The sequence below is a fragment of the Taeniopygia guttata genome, chromosome 13 (genome assembly GCF_048771995.1).
Source record: "Taeniopygia guttata chromosome 13, bTaeGut7.mat, whole genome shotgun sequence".
NCBI classification, from domain to species: Eukaryota; Metazoa; Chordata; class Aves; order Passeriformes; family Estrildidae; genus Taeniopygia; species Taeniopygia guttata.
Window position 1 is genome coordinate 13656923 of NC_133038.1, and position 27109 is coordinate 13684031.

Consider the following 27109-nt stretch of genomic DNA (forward strand, 5'->3'; position numbering starts at 1 on the left):
CTGTTGTTACACGTGGAATTTTAAACACTAGGAGTGTACTTTTCAGTTTCGAGTTTTACAGTAATAATTTGTGCAACTCATAGGTACGGCTGGAGTGGCCTACTGATCTCGCTGTCAATCCCATGGACAACTCCCTTTATGTCCTAGAGAACAATGTTATTTTACGGATCACAGAAAACCATCAAGTTAGCATTATTGCTGGACGCCCCATGCACTGCCAGGTTCCTGGTATAGACTACTCTCTTAGCAAACTGGCTATTCATTCTGCACTTGAATCAGCCAGTGCCATTGCCATCTCACACACAGGAGTTCTTTACATCAGTGAGACAGATGAAAAAAAAATTAATCGGCTACGCCAGGTAACTACCAATGGAGAAATATGCCTTCTTGCAGGGGCAGCTTCAGACTGTGATTGCAAAAATGATGTCAACTGTAATTGCTATGCTGGGGATGATGGGTATGCCACTGATGCCATCTTAAATTCACCATCTTCCTTAGCTGTGGCCCCAGATGGTACCATCTACATAGCTGATCTCGGAAATATCCGCATTAGGGCTGTCAGTAAAAACAGGCCCGTTCTTAATTCCTTTAACCAATATGAAGCTGCATCTCCAGGAGAACAGGAGCTGTATGTCTTCAATGCTGATGGGATTCACCAGTACACTCTGAGCCTCGTTACTGGGGAGTACTTGTACAATTTCACCTATAGCAGCGACAACGATGTCACGGAGGTGATGGACAACAACGGCAACTCCTTGAAGGTGCGGCGGGACGCCAGCGGGATGCCCCGCCACTTACTGATGCCGGATAATCAGATTGTCACCCTGGCTGTTGGCACTAATGGTGGACTCAAGCTGGTCTCAACACAGACCCTGGAGCTCGGATTAATGACATATAATGGAAACAGCGGTCTCTTAGCAACGAAGAGTGATGAAACAGGATGGACAACATTTTATGAGTAAGAATGTTTTTGGATATATTAAGCATACATTTATTTTTCAAACGGTAGTGAGTAGTCCCTAGGCTGATCCTGCTGCAATTTGTTGTAGGTTTTTTTCACTGATACTTGAGTAAGGCTGTTGCACCTCAGTCCAGGGCCATGCTGGAAATGGTTAAGTGGCTTTGTGATGGCGTCCTTTGGGTGGGTGCTGATCCCCCTAAATCCCTGCCTGGGCTTTGAGTTTGGAGCAGCCCATCCTTGCCCAGCACAGAGGACCGTGTGCCATGGCCAGAGCCCGGCTTAGTTAAGCTGCTGTGCATGGTCAGCACGGCTGCCCACAGCCAGAGCAGCCCAGCACTCCCCTGCAGCTCCCACAGAGCTGCCTCTGTCTAGGAGCCCTCATGCTGCAGCTTCTTTTGGAACTCAAATTATCTCTCTTTCTGTTCAGCCTCATATATTACTCATGGTTGTTAAAATGTTGATTAACTTCAATGATTGTTCATTCCTGAGACAAGTGAGGAAATTAGATCCCCAGCTATCTGTCAGACCCCTGGTGTAACTTCCATAATTTGTAGATAACCCAAAAGCACACTGGTGTTCATGAGCATATAGATTAAATAGACAGAACTTCCTCTTTAAATGAAATTCATCTGAAGAGATGAGGTTCAAAAGTATATTAAAAATCTACAAAAACGAGTCCAATTTTTATTAATATTTATCCTGTTCTTAGTAGTCTCATTGCCATTTTTTGATCAAAACAATTTTAAAAAGAGAAGTTAAATGACATATTGAAAAATGTATGTAGGTATGGAAGTCTGATACCATATATTTTGTCTGAATCAGTTAATGATTAAAAAACATCATTCTCCAAATCAGTGAGTAGAAAATAGCAATAAGGCTTTATATTTAATTTCAAATGGCAGGCTTATTTTCAAGTCACAGCCTAGCAATAGCACACACCTCTTAGTTTATTGATGCATTCAGCTTGGCCACCTGTTTCCTCTGCTTAGAGAGACCGTAGGAAAGGCAGGAATAGAAGGAGTGTGCTGGGTGAGCTGGGAATGCCTGCCCTGCACAGCAGGATCTGCGGCAGCTCCCGTTGGAAGGAAAGCAGTGCCCTCTCGTGGGCCTTCGCCTGCGGAGGGGCTCATTTTCCCTTCTTATTTCTTTACCACAAATTCTTTACAGAAATGGTTCAGTTACATGACCACATGAAGGTTTTACCTGCTGATTACAAGCTCAATTAACAGCTCAGTGGACTAGATGGAATAAATTTCACATTATTGTTGATGAGATGTGCATGCCCCTCTAGGAAGGTTTATTTGTTGGGTTTTTTCCTCAATAGGTAGCTCAAAATGCAGTCATACAAATTAGTTATTTCTCAAAACACCAGAAATTAATTATAAAAAACTAAATAGAGAAGTAATTGAAAACTATGTGAAAATACATAAAACATTTTAAAATATCATCAGAAAGTTACTGGTTACAAAACTGGTATAACTGGTGTCAGAGAGTCACACCAAGTGCTAAGTTAACATGGTTTATTAGAAAAATTCTATTATGATTCCTAAGGAAATACAGAAGGTAGGGGCTTTGATGTCTTACTGAGATCAGCTGAAAATATCATTTAATGTGTACACAGTGCTGCATTTTTTTTTCAAAGATCAAATAAGAAAAGATGCACAACCTTTGCCTCAGGTCAGTGGAAGTTAAATACCATCTTTAGATCTAAATATTACAGCCTGAGGTATTGTCTTAGATAATTAGTAACTTTGATGAGGCAGGAGAAATAACTTATTTCTCCTAGATTTGTACATGCATTCTCTTAAGCATAGAGCCCACAGATGAGAGAACCATAAAAAACATTATTTAAATTGAATATACAAACCTAAAAAATCACAGTCCACTCAGTGCTGGCTTCTGGTTTCTGTTTTTTCTTTGAAACAGCTCCTAAGAGAAAATGCTGTATTCATCATTCTGCAATTTTTTGGTAGCTACAACTTAATATCAATTGAAGATGAAAGAACTATTTATCCAATGAGAGTTTATAAGGACAATAAAATAGTTTTCTGTGCAGATACATTCATGCATTCACACAGACATAATCAGCAGTCAAAATTGTTAATATGGCAGCAGAACTGGAAAAGAACACAGGTCTTTTAAGTGGTAAAGGACTACATGAGCTAAAGTTCTTATGAAAAATTTATGTCAGTGCATTTATATCAACCAGGCGCTGAAGTGCCAGGTTATCTAATTGGGTATATTCCCTCATTTATCTGAAACTTCACCCTGGAAATGCTCTCAGAATTCCATTTGTACAGTTAATCTAGGTGTGCATATGCAGAGAGTTGCAGACACAAGCTGGTTTGTGTGTGCACACTCCATATGTGAATTCTATAGATAGCATCTGTGCATGTGCATGCAGCTCATTTGCAGGAGGAACAGCCAAGGCTCTTCAATAATAGAACAGCTACCAGCAGGCTCACATGGGGTAATTTAAGCTTGGCTTGGGCATGAAGCACAATCTTTGAAGCAGCTCCCAGTGGTATTCCTCTCGGTCTAGGAAGCATCCTGAGAGAATGCTGCGGGTTTTTTCTGGAATCAGTTTTAAAGGGGAGAGAAAACAGGGGTGTCTGTAAATGCGTGTGGCTCTGTGCCTTGCCCAGCTCTGTGTTGGGTCAGAAGCTGCTGTTCCTCCTCTCTGCAGTGCTGGATATGGCCCTGCCCTTCCTGCTCCACCCATGAGCTGCCAGGAGCACAACTCAGACCTAAAAGTGGGATGCTGGCCATAAACTGGGACAGCCCTCAGGGCACTGCCTCGAGCCCAGCGGAGGGATGCACAGGGTTTGTAGCTGCCTGAGGAGGTGCCAAGGCTGAGCTGTAGGTGTGGCCATGGGCAGCTCAGAGCCACCAGGCTAGCAGAGACAGCCCCAGCTTTGTCCCTCTGTCACCCAGAGCTGTCCTGGGAACCTTTGCCTGCTGGCAGGGGGCTCTTGGCCACAGCTAGCAAAGAGCTGGTGAGGGAGCAGTGGGGAGATGCTGCTGTTTGATGGGTTTTACGGTACTGGGATAAAGGAAGGTTGTTTGCCCTTGTGATGTTATTAGTAGAAAAACTTGAGATGAAGCCTTTCTCTAACTGAAGTCAGTAACAAAACCTCAGGAATTTGGGAGTACCCACAGCCCACCTCATTTGAAAATGTAAGAGTTCCCTTATCAGACCTGATTCATCCAGGCTGATGCTGTGTCACAGACTGCAATAGGTAGAGACTGCTTCTGAAGAAGACACCAGGTCAATTAATATATTTTTCATTGTAAATTTTGGTTTTTTATTTCATTAGGCCCAGGTTCATGACATGAAGTAGAGAAGTACATAATCATTTAATTAATGTATGGTTTATTCTTATTATCCAGATAAATGTCTGGGTGTTGTATTCTACTGAGCACTTGCTCTCATGTAATACACAAATTTAAAAAAAACCTCAGGAATATGTCACTTAAATTTTGTGGTAGATAAAAGGTTTCTGTTATATTCATTTTAATTATTTTTACTTTTAAAATATTTTTTTAATAAGATTTTATTTTGATACAATGGACAAAGTAGAAATGCCTTGGTATCAGAGTGTGTATATATCATTTAAGTAGTGAATTTTTAATATAACTAATTCGTAATCTAAATGGGCTGCAGATCTTCAATGAGAGTACTTTTGTATATATTTTGTTAAGTGTACCCATCACTTGCTTATAAACCCTTTTAATCTCTACTGTTGCTGCTTTCAAAACTGTGACCAGCATTGGGGAACACACCCCATGCCAGGGGTAAAACAGTAATTTCTTGAAATAGCACTGGAATATTTTCATTTTTCTGCTTCAATTTCTGTACATCCACATCCATATTCACTTTTTAGACTGCCCTTACACTTTGAATAGAGATTTCCAGTGAGTAGCCCACAGCAATCCCCAGGAATTTTTCTTAGGTTAATTAAATACCCAGCAATGTGAATGAAAAGTTTAAATTAATGTCTCATTTGCATTGCCTAAAATATATTTGCTGATGGGGAATTTCACCAACCATTTTTCTGGAAGTTCACCGAGTGCTGCAGAGTCACACTGGAGACACTCATAGTTTTTTCTAGTTTGTCCTAAATAGCACTGTCTGTGCTGTAAGATTTCACATCCAAGTGTTCTCTCCATCACTCTGCTCATCATGAAACTCACCACATACAGACTCTTAAGGGGCCTTATTAACCTTTAAGATTTTTGAAATTGTCCATTTTTTGTGGTTTTATTTTCCCCCTGCAAGACAGATGCTTGGCTGGATCAAGTTCTTCCTTTAGCTATTCTTTTGGAGTGCTTTTCAATGTTTTTTGTGAAGACCTCTAGAAAGATTTAACCCGCTTTCATAGATTATCTCAACATATCTTTTTTTCAGTATCTTGCTGATGTGTGCTGATATCTATATATAAATATATATGTATCTGTGGTGAGAAGCTTGTGACTATATTGAGAAAAATCATGCTGCTTAATCTTTCTTTGATCCTGAACTACTCAATTGAACACAATGTGTTATTGGTCCCTTTTAGGTCGCATGATGCTTTGTTTTATTGATTTCCTTCTTTGCCTAATACTTCCATTGCTTCTGGTAAGGCTTGTTGCTCCACAGGTGATTTCTTCCTTCCTCCCCAATATTCAGTTGAATGGGTGCAACCATTTGCAATGGATTTGAAAGTCATGTACTTTGTTCATTTTAACTGAGGAGCCAATCCGTGTCTTAAATTTTTAGATATGCTGTACAGTTCAGATGGCCTAGTCTGAGGTTTCTGAGTGTTTTAATTGTAAAGCCATGTAAAGCTCTGATTTTTTTTCATCTTTACAGCTAACCACAGCCTGCAATGAACTGAGCTAGCTCCATGGTACTAAATGTGCTCCTCTTCTGTTACTCTTCAGACAGTGCAATGGATTTACCAGTTCTCTTCCAGGCTTCCTGCATCTCTACATCCCAAGGATGACCAGTTGGTTTCAATCTCTACCTAAACCTTTCCCTTTATCTACACAGGACATTTTTTCTTGCCTTTCTGCTCTCTAGAAGCACCTGTGCTTCGGTAGCGGCTGGGTGAGAGACTTGCACAAGTAGAGAACTGCAGCAAGCAGAGTGTCAGACTGGAATGCTGATTTTATTTCAGGTTCCCATTTCTTGCCCTAAGATCCAAGGGATTGCTTCTTTAGCAAATGTATGCACATTAGAGCAGACTGCAGGAAAGGGGGAAAGGCTATGATTTGATTTCCAGCAGCATTCCTTCTTTCCCCCCTCCTCAGACTTTATACCTCTAAAGAAATTTAACTCTGCAAAATATGGAAAGCCTTTTTTTTTTCTTTTTTTTTTTTTTCTTTTTTTTAATTTTTATGCCTCTGGACCATTTAACTCATTTTCTAAGGTCTATTCTGAGTGCTGACTGCTGCCCTTTGTGCAACTCCAACCTCTGTCCTGTGCTTTTCATCTTTCATATTTATGATCCAAAATACTGACCCCAAAATGCAGTTCAATACCACAGATAAGATCTAAATGAAATTATAATGTTGTCAAGCTGATGTATATTTTAATACTTTATGGCAAGTTTATTTCTTGATATGTCACTCAAGACCATACGTAGTTTCCACTAGGTATTCAAAAGCAATTGTGCAGTTTATGCAACTGTTTATTGCAGTTTCCAACAGAAGTCCGCTTCCTTAGAGTGAAATGCAACTATTAAAATGCAGACTAATTTACTAGTTATAATTGTTTGAGCCAGATATCACTCCATATATTCATAACAATTTAATTAATTTAATTATTCAAAATATGCTAGCCTGGATTTGCACCCATGTAGTTGAGATCAGTATCTAAAAGATATAATTTCATCATTATAGACTCTTTCAAGAACAGAGAAATAGATATGGCCAGGATGTTCTTGAAAATCTGTTTCAGTCTGGGTTTTTTGCACAAATGTGGTGCATTATTAATACATTGGGTATTGAAATGAACATATTTCCTCATGCTTTTTTGCTCTCACTAACTTTTCTATTAGCTATGATCATGAAGGGCGTCTGACCAATGTAACACGTCCCACTGGAGTGGTAACTAGCCTTCATCGAGAAATGGAAAAGTCTATTACCATCGACATTGAGAATTCTAATCGGGATGACGATGTCACGGTCATCACAAATCTCTCCTCTGTGGAGGCTTCCTATACAGTTGTTCAAGGTACCAAAGCACACTTCTCAGCACACTCCTAACCACACACACAGACTGAGAAAGCAATTCACTAATGATTTGTGTCATTAGTACACTTATGAGCAGGGGGAAACCATGTAAGGTTTGCAAGAAAAACTCCCAGAAAGCTTATTCCTAAAATGACAGGTCTTCAGGACAGGTAAGAGCCATTTTGCAGTCCTGCTTTGTATCAAGTACATATGGTCACTGTCTGCTGGGGAAGGTTAGTCCTGCCACTGCCTCCTGGGTCAGGGTCACTTCACCCACTTGAATACTCCTCTGTACTTCCCTACAAAATCGGTTCTGACTTCTGTGCCACAGAGATGCAACCTGACTGCTGGATATGGCTGTGGGGGGAGATCCTTCTGGAGAGGCTCAGGAAGCCTTTAGTAGCCTTTACAGTGTAGAACAGTCAGGGCAGTGGATGGTGTGGTGCCAGAGATGGCCCTTCCAAGAGCAGTGTACAGCCCGAGGGTGGCAGGAGGCAGCAGCAGCACAGGCTCAGAGTTTGTGTAGAGCATTCCAGCACCACCCAGGCATTGTATCTGATAGAGTCAGTTATCAAATACAGACTGAAAGGGATTTGGTGAGTGATGGGGCTTTTAAATTAAGATATAATGTCACTGGAATGAGAATATCACCATCAAATAATAGTCTCCTTCTGACATAAATGTCAACATTTGTAGACTACTATACCATGACAGGTCTGGTTACAAAGACTTAATTTCTTTTATACCAGATGATTAATTACGTAGATGCTGTCCTTCTGTCAGGCAAATATTGATGTGCTGTTGACAGCTGCACACTCTGGCACTCCATCCTGGCTGAGAGGGGACTGGCTGTGTCCAACAGCTGGAGAAGAGCATGGCCAGAGAAGCACGGGATTGTTTCTGTAACTCTTCTCCGACAGAGGCCGGGTGTGCACATCAGGCCGGGGTGGTTCTGGAGGGGAGGCAGGGAGGCAGGAGAGGGAGCACTGTGGCTGCCAGCTTGCACTGCTGGAGCCTCACACCTTGAGGATTTAAAGCCACGCTGTAGTTCTGTACAAGGCCTCTGCTTGGAGACAGTTTTTAATCTGAAGAAAACAAAAAAGAAGAGGCACTTACTTCTTCCTACTTATAAAGAGTCCAGCAATCATCTTCTTTTTCTTTTTGTCCTGGAGTTTAATGCTTTGTTGTTTACCCAGCAGTTCAGTTTTCCGGAGTTTTTGTTCATATCAGAAATAAATTACGTGGTTCAACACATATCACTGTGCATTTTGATTCACAATTAAGACTGAAGGGAAAACATAATGAAATAAACACAGTATCTCTCTGCAGGCTCACTGTTACACTACTGTTCTTTACATGAATCAGTAACATCTGTAATTTCCACCATAGTACCACGTAAATGGTAATTGCAAGCTGACTTCATTTAACATCAACAGGAGTGCAATAAAAAACCAATCAAATTAAGCTATATGTTTTCTTTATGACTGGAGTAGCTAAATTATTTTCTTTTCATTATTGCTGTAGATCAAGTGAGGAACAGCTACCAGCTCTGTAATAATGGTACTTTGAGAGTGATGTATGCCAATGGCATGAGCATTAGCTTTCACAGCGAACCTCATGTCCTGGCTGGGACTGTGACTCCCACCATAGGACGATGTAATATTTCTCTACCCATGGAAAATGGTTTAAACTCAATTGAATGGCGCCTGAGGAAGGAGCAGATTAAAGGCAAAGTGACGGTGTTTGGAAGAAAGCTCAGGGTAAGTAGAACCTGTTGTTACAATAATCACCTTTTCTTCTTTGGGCAGAAAATTAATGGTTTTATTTTGAAGGACATTACTTTTACTTGTTAAAAATGTACAAGTCTGGGATTATCCTTGGTGTGACCCTGTTTAAGAGCTCAGTTGGCTGCATGGGATCATCTGCTGCAATCAGCTATAGAGCTGCATTACTAAAAGTATTCCAAAAGAGATTGGTAAAAATACCTAAAATATTACAGAATCACAGAATCATCAATGTTAGAATAGACCTTCAAGATCATTTGGTCCAATCATTACCCCAGCCCCACTGTAATTGCCCCAAACCATATCCCCAAAGGCCATATCTCAGTGCCTCTGGAACACATCCAGAGATGGCGACTCTACCTCCTTCCTGGGCAACATACTCCAGTGCTTGAACTGTGAAAAAAGTTTTTCAGATATCTAATCTAAACATCCCTTGGTGCAACTTCAGGCCTTTCCTCTTTTCATTCCATTTGAGATATGGCAGAAGAGACTGACCCCCATCTTGCTAACTCCTTTCAGGGACTTGTAGAGAGCAATTAGGTTCCCCCAAACCAACTTTTCTGCAGATTAAACACCCCCAGCTCCCTCAGCCATTCCTCAAAAGATGTATTCTAGAGCCTCCCCCAGCTTCCTTGCCCTGTTGCTGCAAAGCACTCTGCTTCTCAAGGGGGTGGGAGTCTGAGCACTCACCACTTGTGAAACTGCCAGGGCAGACTCACCCCAGCCAGTGCTGGGGAGTAAACACAGCTACAGCATTCTGCTGCTGTAAAATCCCCCTACAGGCTCACTGAGACAGGCAAGTTGTGTTTATTCCCTTTCCCAAATGGCAGATTGGAAAATAATTGCCATAATTACAAAATCGTAAGCACAGGATAAGGAAGACAGTCAGGTCATGTAATCCATCCCCTGCCAAATTAAAGATCTTCTGCAGCTGGATTAATCCCATTCTGTGCTTTGCTGGCCTGATTTTCACTGGGTTTTTTTTGACTGGACTACTTCAGTATGTGCAGTTTTGGAAGGGATTTGAAATACTGGGCAGAAAAGAAATGTAGTGCTGATCAAGTCCTCATTCTTTTAGCAATTCTTTCACCATCACTGAACACAAGATACAGTTCAGTATGTTCAAGATCACATAGCAAATGCAATATACATAAGCAATTACAGAGTGATTTACAAAAAAAAATACTTGGATGTTAATTTTTTATATTTTCCTATTGCTAGCATCTAATTCCCAGTGTTGAGTTGACAAATCTTTTCTTATTCTCACAAATGCTCAGAATGTACTTACTGGGGAGAGGGAGAAGTTTGGACAAAAAAATTGAATGAGATTAGCAGCTAATCCTTAATGACTAAATTTCATGTCTGTGTAATTGATTTTTGATGTGTTGACCTACAGCAGTTGATTGGAAGTGGAAAACAGATCAGCTCTGCATTTTGACTAGGTGTTGTTCAAAATAAAAATAAATAGGATGCTGAAATGAAATTGCAGTAATCCTAATTCTAAATACTAAAAATTTAATAGAGGTACTTGTGGTAATTAGCTGAAGTTAAACATATCTTAGTGCTGAAACCTTGCCTGAGAAAGGTTTTCTGAGATAGGTTTTCTTGCGTCATGTTTATGCAAATCAAAACAATGCTTTATCTAGCAACACCTCAACATTTAATTGTCTGGTGTTAGTTCCTGTAACAATAATCACATATGCATTTAGCTCTTTTAAATGAAAATCACTATGAGATTATCACAGGTTGAGTGGACTGAAAATGAAATTTGAAAACGAGGAAGAATGCATAGAATTTATTTGCATCTCATTTATTCTAATTAATTTTTATAAATTGTTTAGTGAAGGAAGCAGAGCGAGTGTGTTGGAATGCTGTGGGGAGCAGGTGACAGGCAGGGGCAGCTGTGGCACAGTGACGCAGAGCAGGGCACTGCTGCAGAGCTGACAGAGCACCAGGGCCACCTCCTGGAGCCCCAGTTCACCATCAGTGTGGCTGGAGGGCTGGGCATTCTTTGTCATTCACCTCTTGGCTGAGTACTTCACCTCGCAGCACCCTGAGGAATATTTCCTGGAGCCCACGCCCCTCTGCTTCAGTAGTGAAAGGGGACTTATAAAAAGATGGGGACAGACTTTGTTTTAGGGTCTGTTGTGATGGGACAAGGTGTTGCAGCTTTATCTAAAAGAGGGTAGATTTAAAGTAGTGATACAGAATTTTTTTATGGTGATGTGGTGAGGCACTGGCACGGGTTGCCCAGAGCACTAGTAGGTGCCCCATTCCTGGAAGCATTGCAGGTGAGGTTGGCAGGGCTCTGCACAACCTGGTCCAGTTGAAGGTGTCCCTGCTCAGTGCAGAGGGGTTGTACTGGGAGATTCACAGGTGCCTTCCAACCCTAAGTACTGGCTGGTTGTGTGAGCCCTCAACAGTGGTGCTGCCTGAGCCCAGGCTCTGCCCACTCTGCCTTAGGCACATCCCAGCCACACCTCTTGGAATCTGCACACCTGCCTGGGCACATTTCATGAACCTGGGAAAGAAACTGCACCTTTATCTTATCCCACTCACTGTCCGCTGCACCACACACTCAGTGCCTTGCTGTAGTTTCAGATAAAGTCCTGTCTGAAGAGTTTTTGGTATGGAGCAGCATCATGTGAGTGATTTCTGTGGCCAGACCTTTCCAAGGCACAAAGGACTCGTCCCTGCGGCCAAGAGAAAACCAGATGTGTGCATGGATAGTGAACAAAAGAGAAAGGGCCTGTCGAGTAATCTGCAGTTGTGATACCTGGGACTGCTCTCAGTGTTCCCAGGAAGGGTGGGAATTAGTCAGCCTGTTTGGGTTCCTATATAATTATTATGATACTACAATTACAGTCTCTGGTTTTACTTATTTTACAAATGCAAATGAAGGTACTGAATTGTTCAAGCAGGTGATGTTTGTGTGTGCATCTCTGGATGATACTTGTCTTTGTGCATGGCTCTTGTGTGTGTAATCATTTTTAAAACCCTACTAATTTTGTTTTCTGTGGCAAAGCCAAATAACTGTTATAATGTTTTTGAGAAAAGAGGGGATACCTGGAGTCAGACTTTCCTTCATGCAGATTACTATTGCAGTTACTGTAATGCAGGGAACAAAACCCAGAAATCCTGACTGATTACGAAGCTTCAGAAGTTACAAAAAACCAAAACAAGCAAAAACCACAAAGTTAAAATTCAGTTCATAATCTTTCTGAAAGACTTTTTTCTTTTTTTTTTTTTTTAGAAAATCTGTTCTTTTTAGAAAATCTGCCAAGAAATTGGGCTATTTCAGTCATACACTAACCCTTTAATTCTATAACTAAATGTTTTTGAGAGGTCAAAGGTCTCTTCTGCTCACGAAAAGGGTTTTTTTTAATGTGTCTGCCATCAGGGTTGATCCTACAAAACAAGATTAACCAGTTGAGAAACTACTGGTGCTGAGTTTGGCTTCCCTGGCTTTATCTTCATTGCAATGGCAGAGTAGAATATTACTTGTTTTGCCCCAAGGTGTTTTAAGAAAAATGCTCTGTCTTTTCTGTGAATCACAGGGCAAATTGTTGCTGGGATAACCTTTGGGAAAACCTACAGAAAAGAGCTTTTTTTTTTTTTCCTAGTAATTGCCCACTGAGGAAATTCAAACTGTTAAAGAGATTAATTTCATTAATGGAAAAAATTAGGATAATGAGCAATAATTTGAAATAATTATTTCTTTGCAAACACAAAACTGTACTAATTTTAAATGTGTCTGTATAACTGAATTTCTACTGAGTTGGTTGGGGTGGGAATTGGGTTTACCCTTGCCAGTGAATATATATCAGAATAATTTTTATATCCTCAAGAAAGGCGCAGGGTTAATTTACATATTGTTTGATGTACAGTTTAATTTTGGATAAGAGGAAACGTGTTATCAAAGCCACTGTAAAATATAAGCTAAAGAACAAATTCCCAGAAAATGATGAATACTTTTAAAGTAATCATTGCTCTAAAATTATATCTAATTTTAAAACTTCTACTTTATTAATGATGCATCTACAATTAAATTACTTAAGACGCTTTACCAGATTACAGCATTAGCCTGAGTTCTATGGCTTACCCCCCAGTGAATATATTTATGTATCTCTCATTACAGCACTATCCCTAGAAGCCTCCCCATTTTGCATTCTAATTCTCCTTTGCCTCTGTTTTGCTCTTTTACTTTAAATAAATAAATAAATAAATAGGCCACTGAAATACTTCATGCTGTACTTTGAATGAAAATGATAACAAAAAAAGGGGGGAGGGGGGGAAGAGAAATATTTAACCTAATTATTTAGCACCTTTGCTTTCAACACTAGAATTCCCTCTTTCCCAGCCTGTATGATAAGAATTTTTAAGCCCATCCCAAGTGAGGGATCTGTTGAATATTTGGAAAGTAAATGAAGAAAACAGTAAATGAATTAATTCTAATCATGGTGTTGAAATTATAGAAGCCAAGCAGCTAAACCTCAATAAAGACAAAAATTTCTTCTGTTCTTCTAAGAGCAATTGTAGGGGGAAAGGCAAAAAAATTTTGATAGCATAAGTACAAAAATAAAAGAAAAACAGTAGAAAATAGAAAAATAGAATAAGTATAAAAATATTCCATGCAAAACAATTTGTTTCTCTGCACTTTAAGACCTCGGTGTGCAGAATGTCTCTCTGTTCTGACCATAATGGAAGCTTTTTACTGTAGGATATCATCTCCTGTATTGCAGTGAGATGGGAAATACCTCGGTAAAACCCCAGATTATTTGACTATACTACCAAGCAGAAAGCAAAAGGCAGTTACCAGGAGCCCCACACTTTTCCCAAAGGATTTCCCTGTTGGGCATCCCGTTTCCCCGCTGTGTTCCCCGCGGGCCGGCGCGCACTGAGCGCTGTGTCCTTCCCTCGCACAGGTGCACGGCAGGAACCTGCTGTCCATTGACTACGACCGCAACATCCGCACGGAGAAGATCTACGACGACCACCGCAAATTCACGCTGCGCATCATCTACGACCAGCTGGGCCGGCCCTTCCTCTGGCTGCCCAGCAGCGGCCTGGCCGCCGTCAACGTGTCCTACTTCCTCAGCGGGCGCCTGGCAGGCCTGCAGCGCGGGGCCATGAGCGAGAGGACGGACATCGACAAGCAGGGCAGGATCGTGTCCCGCATGTTCGCCGACGGCAAAGTGTGGAGCTACACCTACCTGGAAAACGTAGGTGGTGTTGTGTCACCTCCTGGCATGAGCTGCAAGGACACCAAGTTCTGTGTGGCTTCATGGCACATAAGTCATGCGCACCAACTAGCTAAGATTTGATGTATCCCAGCTGTTAGCCATCCCTGGTCTCAAAATTCCTTATTTTTCAATTAGTCAGTTGAATATGACTAATTCTCAATGGGAAATATTTTGTTCATGGTTTCTGTCTTTTGATATTTTCCTGCCACAGAATGGCAATAAATTAACACAATGTATTATGCTTAATTAAGCCCAAAAATGCATGATTAAACCTGGTAAAAGGTTCATGTTGAAACAGGTAATTCATCTCTAATTGTTACTTATTAAATGAAAGTATGGTAGTGTATTTTTACTTAGCCTAATTAGCACACTTCAGTCATAAAAGTGTCTTAAATACTGCAAAACTGCATATTGTTTTCCCTTTTCCTTCTTGTTCTAAGTAAACCAGAGCTGATGCTCTCTCCTTAGTTTCTCACATATTTCACGGTAACAGTTGTGAATTACAACTGCTGGCAGAAAGATAAATCAAGTCATTTATCTAACTCCTCTGCGTCCCTCAGGAAAAAAAAGGGAAAATAAAAAAAAGTCCTCCTACAGGGAGGACAGCTCACAGGTTGCTAACCTACACTTTTTCTGGAGTGTCAGCCTATTGATTTCCAAGGAGCAGATGCTCTCATCTGGCAACCTGACAATATTCCTGAGCAGCTCTGTGCCCCTGACTAATGTATCTGATTCTCTTTGTACTCATTTAACATTAGTGCCTCTCCAGTAAACTTTTCTTCAGTTCCCTCTCTCGGGCCACCTGCTGATAGCTGGTAACCATTTGTTGTTGTTTCCCCTGCAGTCCATGGTGCTGCTGCTGCAGAGTCAGCGACAGTACATCTTCGAGTACGACTCCTCGGACCGCCTGCACGCCGTCACCATGCCCAGCGTGGCTCGGCACAGCATGTCCACTCACACCTCTGTGGGCTACATCAGGAACATCTACAACCCCCCCGAAAGCAACGCCTCAGTCATCTTTGATTACAGCGATGACGGGAGGATTCTGAAAACATCCTTTTTAGGTACCGGCCGACAAGTCTTCTACAAGTATGGAAAGCTATCCAAGCTGTCTGAAATTGTTTATGACAGCACAGCGGTTACTTTTGGATATGACGAAACCACAGGTGTCCTAAAAATGGTGAATTTGCAAAGTGGAGGATTTTCTTGTACAATTCGCTATCGGAAAATTGGTCCTCTTGTTGACAAACAAATCTATAGGTTCTCTGAAGAAGGAATGGTCAATGCAAGGTTTGATTATACATATCATGATAACAGCTTCCGAATCGCAAGCATCAAACCCATCATAAGTGAGACGCCTCTTCCAGTTGACCTTTACCGTTACGATGAGATTTCTGGCAAAGTAGAGCATTTTGGCAAATTTGGAGTTATTTATTATGATATTAACCAAATTATCACCACAGCAGTTATGACGCTGAGCAAGCACTTTGACACCCACGGGCGCATTAAGGAAGTGCAGTACGAAATGTTCCGGTCCCTGATGTACTGGATGACGGTGCAGTATGACAGCATGGGAAGGGTGACCAAAAGAGAGCTCAAACTCGGTCCCTACGCCAACACAACCAAGTACACCTATGATTACGATGGGGATGGGCAACTGCAGAGCGTGGCAGTCAATGACAGGCCCACCTGGCGCTACAGCTACGACCTGAATGGGAACCTCCACCTCCTGAATCCTGGAAACAGCGTCCGACTGATGCCGCTGCGCTACGACCTCAGGGACAGGATCACGCGCCTGGGTGACATTCCCTACAAGATCGACGACGACGGGTTCCTGTGGCAGCGGGGTGCAGATGTGTTTGAGTACAACTCCAAAGGGCTCCTGACAAGAGCTTACAACAAAGCAAATGGGTGGAGTGTTCAGTACCGCTACGACGGACTGGGCCGAAGGGCTTCCTGCAAGACCAACCTGGGGCACCATCTACAGTACTTTTATGCTGATCTTCACAATCCAACAAGGGTAACTCATGTCTACAATCATTCCAACTCCGAAATTACCTCTTTGTACTACGATCTGCAAGGCCACCTCTTTGCAATGGAGAGCAGCAGTGGGGAAGAGTATTACGTGGCCTCTGATAACACAGGCACTCCATTAGCTGTGTTCAGCATCAATGGCCTCATGATCAAGCAGCTCCAGTACACGGCCTATGGGGAGATCTATTACGACTCTAATCCAGATTTCCAGCTGGTCATTGGGTTCCATGGAGGGCTGTATGATCCTTTAACCAAACTCGTGCATTTTACCCAAAGGGACTACGATGTCCTGGCTGGGCGCTGGACATCTCCTGATTACACCATGTGGAAAAATATTGGCCAAGAACCTGCTCCTTTCAATCTCTACATGTTCAAGAGTAACAACCCTCTCAGCAATGAACTGGATCTAAAGAATTATGTAACAGGTGAGACTTCTTCACATTTATAATACATAACACTACAACTTGGAAGCTGATTTGGGAAAGAAACACAGCTTCTCCTTACAAGCCCTTCGCTCAATCCTCACATCAAGTTTATGCCATTTTCCTCTTTTGGCTACAAAAAGAAGTGGCTATTTCTGATTCCTTGGTACTGCTCTTCCCTGAACAAAGGGCTCTAAGTGAGAAGCCATGATGAATTATGGTGGGAAAAAAATAAATATAAGTTTGTCTGAGTATAAAATTTCAGCACAGCCATAGTGTTCTTCCTATTGAACTAGTACTGTATAAAAAAGTGTTCATTCTAATTCTGCACCAAGAAAAGTGGTACATGATATTGTATAGGAATCACTGGCAGGTTGGTTCAGAATCACAAACCAGAGTTTCTCAGATCTCTTTCTTTCAGGGTTACTTTCAAAATTAATTACTGTGTGAGCTCATGGGCACATTATGAATTAGCACCAAGAATGGATTTAATTAGACCTCTTTTTCCCATTTAACTTTTAAAATGCAATCAGTCTTTAGTCTTTAAAATTAAGTCCTTGATGTTTTTTAAGATTATTTCATCCTAAAGACTAATAAATGTTATAGATTTTGTGGAGGGAGAAACAAAAGTAGTTTTGATCACATATGTTAGAATTGGGTAAAACTTGTAACCCTTTCTTAATTAGGAATAATTTTTCGCTTAGTAACATCACAGAGTACTTGAACTAGCTGCTGGCAGTTTCTAAAAGGAAAGGTAATTAATATGTCTTCAGGAAAAGCTTTTTTTTAAGAATTAAATATGCAGTATACAATAATTAGAGTAGTGATACCATTTTTAAAAAGGAATTATCTTAATTTTAGCAGTAATTTGAATTTCAAGAAAAGTGTGCTTTTCCTTCAAAGAAAATCATAACACCTTTCATTAGTACATTGCAACCTAATAGTAGGTGTAACACACCAGAGGTTCTAGTGGAGCAACTTTGCAATTATGAGATAATGTGATTTGTATCTGATAGTGTGAAAATACTGGTGACTAAAATTACCTCATTGTCCTAAATTCAATAAAAGTCCTATTTTCATCCCCTACCCTTTGATTTTGATTTTCAACATCATCATAATATGTTTTGCTACATTCTGAAATTGTATATATTTAAATTATCCATCCATTAGATGAAATATACTAAGATAAATTGCATTTAGGGACAACACACGCCTTGTAGTCTGTAAAAATACTTCATCACTGATACAAGTATTTGTTGCTGTAGGACTGAACAGATTATATTAGACAAGAAGTGATTATGGTTTCACCTTTGTGTCATAGTTAAAAAAAGAAAAGTGAACAAAACACCAAAAACTCTCCCCCTACAATCCATTCTTACTGTTAACCCCTGACATTGCTTTATTCACAGGTTTTGCTGAAAACAAATTCCTGCAGCAAGTGCAGTGCTGCAAAGCACATTAGCTCAGCGAAATAATAACTGTTTTCTATATAGGTCCTTCTCTGGTATATGTGGAATTGGAGCAGCTGAAGTGAATTGTTCAGGAGATACCATTTTACCATAAAATAAAATTGAAGCCTTATGAGGAGCAGTAACCCTATGCGGTCCAAAGGCTCAGGAAAAATACAGCAGGCGCTGTGTGATGGGAGATGGATACAGATACTTTGTAGAGACAGAGTATTTTAGAGTCTTATTTTAGAGTCAGAATGGCTAAGAAAAAAAAATACTTTTTGAGTAAACAGGCTTTGCAACAGGTCAGCTCACAGAAGTGGAATAGCAGCATCAGGAGCCAGTGTAGGCCAGTGAGGAGAGATGGCCACTGGGAAAGACAGGAGAGATTTTTAAGCAAAAATTACAAATTCGGGGAACAGGAAATGTAAAATAGGGTCATGGATTCTCTTTTATTAAAAGAGTCATCATTTGGAGAACTAAAGTACATAATTAGTTCTAATACCTGCTGAGTGAGAATTACTGTTATTAATTTAGTTTCTTAGCTTTTACAGCTGGATCTGAGGATAGAGTTTTCATGGTTGAACCTGCATCTGGAACGTGCTGAGGTTCACCTCAGAACTGAGCTGTAACCCTCCCACACAGCTCCTACTTTCCCTGGAGGGATGGAGAGGATATTTTTGTTGCCTAAATTTAGCCATCTGATTTACAAATCTAGCTTCTCACTGCTTTTAATGGAGCCTCCTGAGACCTGATGACAGCTGATAGAAGTAGGACATAGAAGAGAAGCCATGTCTTTCCCCAAAGGACTTTGCAGATGTTCTTAGAGTGTTAACCTAATAATATATCATTATACAATACAGTTTATAGGTTACATATAGTATCCTTATCAGAAAGTGTCAGAGATGGAACAAATACTGTATACTGTAAAATATTTGGATAATTCATGTGTTCTGATGGGAAGTAATGAAAGAGCTGGTATATCCCTGACTATTTATTTAGGGTAAATTTAATGCAGTATTTCCTGTACCTGTTAATGGTGGATTGCTACAGTTCTGTAAAGTTCCACACTATAATATTAATTGTGACTTCATTTACTACTTGAAATTAAGGATGTCAAAGATGGATTTCCTTTTTTTTTTTTTTATTTTCTCTATTTGTTTAACACCTGTGTTTCTCACTTAGCTGCTTTCTTTCAATTTTTAGATGTCAAGAGCTGGTTGGTGATGTTTGGATTTCAGCTTAGCAACATCATTCCTGGCTTCCCTAGAGCAAAAATGTACTTTGTGTCACCACCATACGAGCTGTCTGAGAGTCAAGCATGTGAAAATGGACAGGTAGGCAGAAAGATAAAACTACTTTTTTTGGATAAATTTGTCCCAGTCTATGGATAGAATCACTGGCTCTTCTGTAGTTACAGCAGAAGGCCAAGCACTTAATTCACTGTAAAGTGAAGTGAGTATAGCTACATTTTATACTAATGAACATATGCCTTTCTTGCCAGCCTTCGTTGTTATCATAATTACAGTGTCATTAGTTTGTCTTTTATTGAGTTATTCCTTGATTAACAAGTTGTAACTCGATTAACTTGATTAGCAATGACAAAGGGAGACTTTGTCAGGGTAATTTATCATCTGTTGTACCTTTGGTAAAACCATCCTAATAATGTGTTCCAACAAACTTAGGTTGGTACTTGCTTTATGGGTAAAAAAGGGGTTCTACTTCTCACCTTGGAAGATGTTTTCTTGCCATTTTTTGTCATTGTTCTAGTTACAGGTTTTGATTTGTTACTCCATTTAACTTCAGTTACAGTGTTTGTACTTGTCAGGTTAAGGGTGGGCAATAGTATATGGGTTTAATTTTCATAATAAGTTCCCATTTATTAAACTTCTCATTTATTAAACAGCCCATTTTATAAACTTCAGAAGAATACTAGGCCAATTCCAAACCTTCTCTTTGCTAGGCTTATTTCATCGTTGTGGTAATACAATAGAAATAATTATTTAAACCTAAACATACCACTTCCCAGGCTTCCAAGTAATTTGAGAGTCTAAACCCCCTCTTCAGCAATTGCTTTGCTGCTTTGGGGCCCAAATTTCATCTATTTACAAAAAGCTAATATTCATAAGCAGTTTAGTTATATTTACTGGTTGAAATCTCTGGGAAAAAAGTGTCCACAAGTTAAATGTCACCTTTTAATACACTGATTCTCTTTGTTTTCAGCTGTGATTAAAATTGCGCTAGAACTGGGCCTTTCTTATTCTTCTACTGGGCATTATATAATTGGCCAAAATTGAAATGTGTGGTGCATATATGCTACAGAGGGTGATGGGAACTATTTTATTTGGTCTTACAGATGGCAAAATGATTTGCTGAATGAGTATTTACCTGATTCTGAACAAGATGATGGATGGGTAGATGGATGGATGGATGGATGGATGGATGGATGGATGGATGGATGGATGGATGGATGGATGGATGGATGGATAACTGAGGGTGGTCTTTTGAAGTGTAGAATTTTTTGCTGCATGTCTTTCTTTTAAAAATGCAAAGCAAAGATCATTATTGGTCTCTGAAATGAGTATGTTCAGATCTGCATCTTCTTTGGTGTTTTTTTGTTCTGTTTTGTTTTTCCCAGCTAATTACAGGAGTGCAGCAGACAACAGAACGACACAACCAGGCTTTCATGGCTCTGGAGGGACAGGTGATATCTAAAAGATTACATGCCAAAATTAGAGAAAAAGCAGGCCACTGGTTTGCCACAAGCACTCCCATCGTGGGGAAAGGAATCATGTTTGCCGTGAAGGAAGGCCGCGTAACCACCGGTGTTTCCAGCATCGCCACAGACGACAGCAGGAAAATCGCCTCGGTCCTGAACGGCGCTCACTACCTGGAGAAAATGCACTACAGCATCGAGGGCAAGGACACCCACTACTTCGTGAAGGTCGGCTCGGCCGACAGCGACCTGGTCACCCTGGCCATGACCAGCGGGAGGAAGGTCCTGGACAGCGGCATCAACGTCACCGTCTCCCAGCCCACGCTCCTCGTCAGCGGCAGGACTCGAAGGTTTACGAATGTTGAGTTTCAGTATTCCACCCTGCTGATCAACATCCGCTACGGGCTGACCGCCGAGGCGCTGGACGAGGAGAAGGCCAGGGTGCTGGACCAGGCTCGGCAGCGGGCCCTGGCCGCGGCCTGGGCCAAGGAGCAGCAGAAGGCGCGGGACGGACGCGAGGGCAGCCGCGTATGGACAGACGGAGAGAGGCAGCAGCTCCTCAGCACAGGAAGGGTTCAAGGTTACGAGGGATATTATGTCCTGCCCGTGGAGCAGTACCCAGAGCTAGCAGACAGTAGCAGCAACATCCAGTTTTTAAGACAGAATGAAATGGGAAAGAGGTAACAAATTAACCTGCTGTCATCCTTTGCTGGATGAATCAGTAGTCATAACTGTTATCTCCTCTCCTAAGGAGATGAAGACCTAAATGGGGGCACTAGGCTGAGCTACTCTGGGATAGTAAGTGGCAAAAAAGCTCATATTTTTTGAGTTAAATGCTACTGTTCAAGTGATTAAAAACCACATCCTGAAGTGGACTAAAGCCAGACTGAAAACTCTTAACCGTACAAATTAAAAAGTACCCCTGAAATATTACCCACTTGTTCTGGGTCTAAAGAAAAACAAAAAGAAGGCCTCGTATTGTATTACCTCACTCCATTCACACGTGAGCAAACTAAGAAATCCAAGTGGGCCACTTTCACTAACCAGCTGATGAAACACAGATGATTCAGACTGCTTGTTTGATAAGTATCCAAGAGGTTTTCATTTAAAGCAAAATACAGATGCATTTAAAACATGACTTTGGGGTGATTTGTGTGTAGCAAATGGAGGACAAATGAAATGCAAGTGAGAGCGCACTGGAAACAGGAAAGGAAAATATATTTAAAAGTAACAAAACCACACTTGCACTCTGACCCTCCACTTGTCTGGCCTGAAGCTTAACTTATTCAAAGAGGGCAGAGTGTAAAGTTACATTCAAAATGGTGGCTATAAATCACTACAGATAAATTTCATACTCTGTTTGTCTTTGAAGATTTCCATTGTGGACAGTATAACACAGTTACAGGGTGTAGTCTGTTTAGATTCAGTAGTTTGTTGGTATCAGTTCCAGTAGAGCTGTGGGCATTGTGTTACACTATTGCAAATGGGCACCACGTCAGATCACCCTGTACATACATCAGCCAGAAGGCACAATCACTGTTTCAGATTTAAAAATTATTAGTGTGTTTGTTTGGTCGAGAAACTGAGACAATCACATTACGGTCACCACAGAAAAAAAAAAAAAAAAAAAGAAAAAAAAAAGTCTAATAAGAACTTTGGTACAAGAACTTTTTTGTAATATACATGTATGAATTGTTCATTGAGTTTTTATATTAATTTTAATTTGCTGCTAAGCAAAGACTAGAGACAGGCAAAGATAATTTATGGCAAAGTGTTTAAATTGTTTATACATAAATAAAGTCTCTAAAACTCCTGTGAATTAGTTGTCTTCCATTGCAAAATCCTGTAAAAGCGATTCTTGTCTGGCTGTTTCTAATGCACACAGCATTTTGTATGTGGAAATGACTTCCTGTGGTTCAATGGATCCTGCAGGGGGCTGCTCCTTTGATCTCTGGGTAAGCAAAGTCCTTCACACACATCACCCAAAAATCTGCTTAGGACACTCGAGAAAATTGGTAAATGCTTTAGAAATGCCCTCTCTGCACCTCATGACGAGCAGCCCTCAAACTGCTGTGTTTCAATTCTGGAATTAGCTTAATTGCACTGAAGTAATCTCTAAACAGTTTGAAAATGTAGTAACATAATATTAAGCGGAACATGCAAGGCTGTGCTGTGAGCCAGGAAGTCTCCATGAAATCTGTCTTCTTGGGGAGATTGCTTATTTCTACCACATTTAAAAACGGGAGGTAAGATCAAAGACCCTCTCCTAAGCAAACAGTCACTCCTGGTGATGATAAAAGGGAGCCATCCATCACCCAGAGCCCTGCCGCTTTTATCTCATTTAAGGATGTAGCTGGGGAGCTCTACTTAATTTTGAGAACAGTTTTGCTTTTGGGGTTGCAAATGAGGTTTTTAATGATTCATGATAGCAACAGAGATGCTCGAGTTGATTATGGGCATAAATTCACTCCAGGGCGTTTTTGAAGCCGAGCAGTTCGGTGCCTGTGTGGTGCAGCACCTGGAGCACTCAGAAAGCATCTCTCATTTTTCTGTGCAAACGAGAGCCACCCCACTCTGACTGGGAGTTACACCTACATGTGCACCCCATGGACACCCCCAGCCCTGTTACTCATCCTCTGAAGATGAAGTCTGGCTGCATTTTCAGATAAAGTCCTGATTGTTCATCACTGTAGGTGGTTTTTTTTTGGTTTTTTGTTTTTTTGTTTTTTTCTCAAGGACTTGGAGCATTGTTACATTATTATTTTGTTCTTTACAAGTGAAATCTCTTAAGGAAGTGGGGTTTTTTTTAGTGGGGGAGTAAAAAATGAAATCACGAAGTAGAAACACTTTGCATTATTGCAGTTTGTATGGATTACCTGGCCCTGTCCTGGTAAGCTGCTTAGTTCATTTTTTGGGATAGAATTTTTCTTGCAGTTTGAGAGGGTTGAAATGAGAACCTGTTACACAATACCCAGTCTCCTTCATTCTGCTACCATTCTCCTAAAGCTGAAACTCTTCAGAACTGGAGATTCTGCTACTTCAAAGGGAACTCAGTTAAGCTAAAAGGGAAGCATCCTTTGAATATTAATGACTATCAGAGGAGATGTAACAAATTTCTGGAGATGCACTCCCTACTCATCTCCTTTGCAACTAACACACATCACCAGGATGTTGTTAAACAGAGTTTTGGGAGACAGTGCTAAATTCTCACCAGAGATCACTGCCCCAGGGCTGGCTGTAGTTTCCAAAGCCAGTGTGCAGCTCAGCACAGGTCGTGTGGAAAGCCCCAGCAATACCTGAGCTCTTAGGCCCAGCTTAGCATCGTGCTGGACCCGACCAAGGTCATTCCCAGCTCTGCCCCTCGGCTCTGCCACTTCATTTTCCCATTTACAGGGACTACCCAGCCTGTCCTTTGGACAAGTAAACTGCATTATCCAGGGCCCTAGAGAACTTTGTGTGGTGCACCAAAGAGATTGAAAGAATTGCTGTATTTTTTTTGTAATTATGACAAAAGAGCTAAATTCTCTCATGTTTGGAAAAAACAGCTGACTGGTAGAGCCCATTCTAAAGAGTTTTCACTCAACAAATGAGGGAGATAACTGGACTGGTGTGGCCATGGTCACATCTGGATTTCCCATTTCTTGAAGCATCTGTTTCTCCCTTTTTCTTTCCACAACCTTCCCTTTCCTTACCTCAGACTAATATCTCCCTTTCCTCTCAAAGCTCTTGCTTTTCCTCTTTTCCTTGCTACACTTTTCCAAATGGAATAGATGCTTAACCTAAAGCACTGCCAGGGAGACGTGAACTGGATTCTTCTTATGAGGGAGTAGTTAAAAGGTGGCTTTAGCAGTGACACTGTGTCTGTGTCCCCAGCAGCACTGTGACCAGGACAGAGCAAGGGCACTCCTGGCTGTGGGAAGGCACAGGGCACGAGCTCAGGCCAGCCTAAGTACCGTGAGCATGGGTTTGCCCTCCCAGCTCTCCTGAGTGCAAGCTGAGTTGCTTGTAGAGAGAGCAGGAACCCAAGAATATGCTTCTGTTTGATGCTAAAACCAGATGGAAAATCAGCATTAGAGTACATTTCCTTTTTTTTTTCCTATTGGATTGCTGTAACTGAAGGAATTCAGTATTTATAACTTTGCATTTCAGCTTGGAAAAAAGCCCTGTTTTATTTCCTGACTTATCCCAAAGAGTGGACAGGCTGTGGGTGCAGCACATGTCCCAGCTCAGGCTGCTCCTCACCACCACGGCTGCTCAGCCTCTCGAGGTGGCACCCGTGGCACTTTGGCCACATGATGGCACTTCTGCCAACGAGACATCCCGAGGTACCAGCCTTTGCCTGCCGGCACTGCCTTGCCCACACCAGTCCCCAGCAGTGCCCTGTCAGCCTTCCTTAGGGGCTGGTTCTCTCAGATTGAGGCACACACAGACATTCGTCCTACAGCTGGCCCAGTGCTTCCACAGAACTCTCATGGGAATAAATAAAGGGAAGGAACCACTTAGGCTTTTTTTTTTTGTTTGTTTTGTTTGTTTGTTTGTTTTTTTGCTACCTGTAGTGCAGACTGACACAAGAGCACACACTGAGCTCTGAGAGTGCACAGAGCCAGACTCAAACCTGCATGGGAGCCTGGCTCTGGCACTTCCCATTTTCACCTCCCATCCCTTGGGAAATGCAGCCTCTCAGAAACTTCCTGATAGAAAGGACTGTGCCAACACCTCTATGAACCAAGTCCCTGATCTTCATGTAGTCCAGGTTCATCACTGCTGTAAGAACAGAAGAGCCAAATATCCCCTGCCTGTCCTGAACAAGACCATGGCACTGCCTTCTAAGGTTCTTCATGTTTTCTGGTCTTTTCCTGTTTAAGAGTCCAAGAAAACCACATCAGGATTGAATGCCATTGAATAATTTGCATTAAGTGCTTTATGCTGTAATTTCTGTAAGGATCATCCCTTTGACAACAGACTCACAACAGTTCTCAAATAAGCACTCAGTAATGATCAGACATGGGAATATGTTCCACACACAGCCTTGAGGGTACAGCCCTAAGAAACTCCAAAGGTAAAGTTTCAGTCACTGAATTGTACTGTCCTCTGTTCATCTGGAGATTTTACCTTACAAATTTAGGCAGGTGTAATGAAGTGGTGCCAGGACTTCTCTGCCTCTGAGCTGCCTCTGAACTTTTCTGACAACAATGAAAGTTCCTTCCCAGAATCTTTCAGTACAGCTTGCAGGATAAAAGTTCTTTATTTACAAGGATTACCTAATTTAAACAGTACTCACTTGCATTTGAAACTTGTCACTCCTCTGGAACCAAACTCACTTCTCCACCTCTGTGGCATCAAGTTCTAAGGGCTGTGCTACAGAAGAGAGTCAGCATCCAACAGTACAGATGCTGGCACAGCTGCAAAAGGTGTTTTACTCTGCACATCTCTGAATTGGCAGCAAGATCTCAGAGCCTTAGAGCCACTTTTGGCTGGCAGAAAGCAGTAAGGAGCATGGGCAGGTGGCTCCACTGGGCAGGGTCTGTCTCTGAAGGCTCTGCTGCTGGTTGTACCAATGTACAGACATACATTGCATGCTTTAACTGCTTGGTCAGGTCAATAATATCAGAACAATTCTGTATTCCTCCCCCTGTATGTCTGTCATCTCCCCAGTGAGGGAGATTGTAACATTTGAGCACGACTAAGAGCTCTAGGAAGGCAAATAGCATTTCCAGTGTTAAAGCACCATCTTCTGTGTTGATAAAGCCTTTTCTGCTTCTGCCTAACCCAGCACAGCAGTGCTGGGCTCAGCTGGAGCTGTGGTCATGAGCTGTGTGTGTCTACAGCAGCAACACCTGGCAGGTGATTGCCTGAGCTGCTGGGAAGAGCAAGTGGCATTTAAGAAGCAGCTGAGACTGGGTCACACAAATACAGGTACAGAAAGCTTTGCAGCATCCTCACAGTGGGGCCCATCACACTCAGGGGTTAAGTTGGTAATTTTAATCTCAGCTGACAGCTCACTGTGTCAGCTCAGCCTCCCCACCACAATCACCAAAACTAAGTAAAAACACAGAGGTGGAGGCACCTGTGTGATGTGCTCAGGTACCCAAGCCAGGCAGGCAGCCAGATGGCCAGCAGGAAAACAGCTTGGCAGGGAAGGCAGGGACTGGACCCTGCCAGCCTCTCCCACAGCACCCTGCAGGCTGCCCAGCCTTCTCCACCAGCAGCCCCAGGAGCCTCTTCTACCTGCTGAGAGTGGGGTGTGCACCAGGGGCACGAGTCAGTGCCCAGCAGATGCCCTGC

General features: G+C 41.6%; 1 protein-coding gene across 20 annotated transcripts in view; it reads left to right on the plus strand.

The window, feature by feature from the left end:
* The window catches only part of TENM2 (teneurin transmembrane protein 2), a 613377-nt gene extending 590734 nt beyond the window's left edge, over nt 1-22643 (plus strand). For all 20 annotated transcript variants that reach the window (XM_072935329.1, XM_072935331.1, XM_030284000.4 and 17 more), the window contains 7 exons: nt 84-958; nt 7003-7178; nt 8702-8937; nt 13887-14183; nt 15049-16663; nt 19315-19445; nt 20747-22643. In XM_072935329.1, the coding sequence (XP_072791430.1) occupies nt 84-958; nt 7003-7178; nt 8702-8937; nt 13887-14183; nt 15049-16663; nt 19315-19445; nt 20747-21508 (4092 nt within the window). In that variant the 3' untranslated portion in view covers nt 21509-22643. The remainder of the gene's footprint in view (nt 1-83; nt 959-7002; nt 7179-8701; nt 8938-13886; nt 14184-15048; nt 16664-19314; nt 19446-20746) is intronic.
* Nucleotides 22644-27109: the final 4466 nt, after the last annotated feature.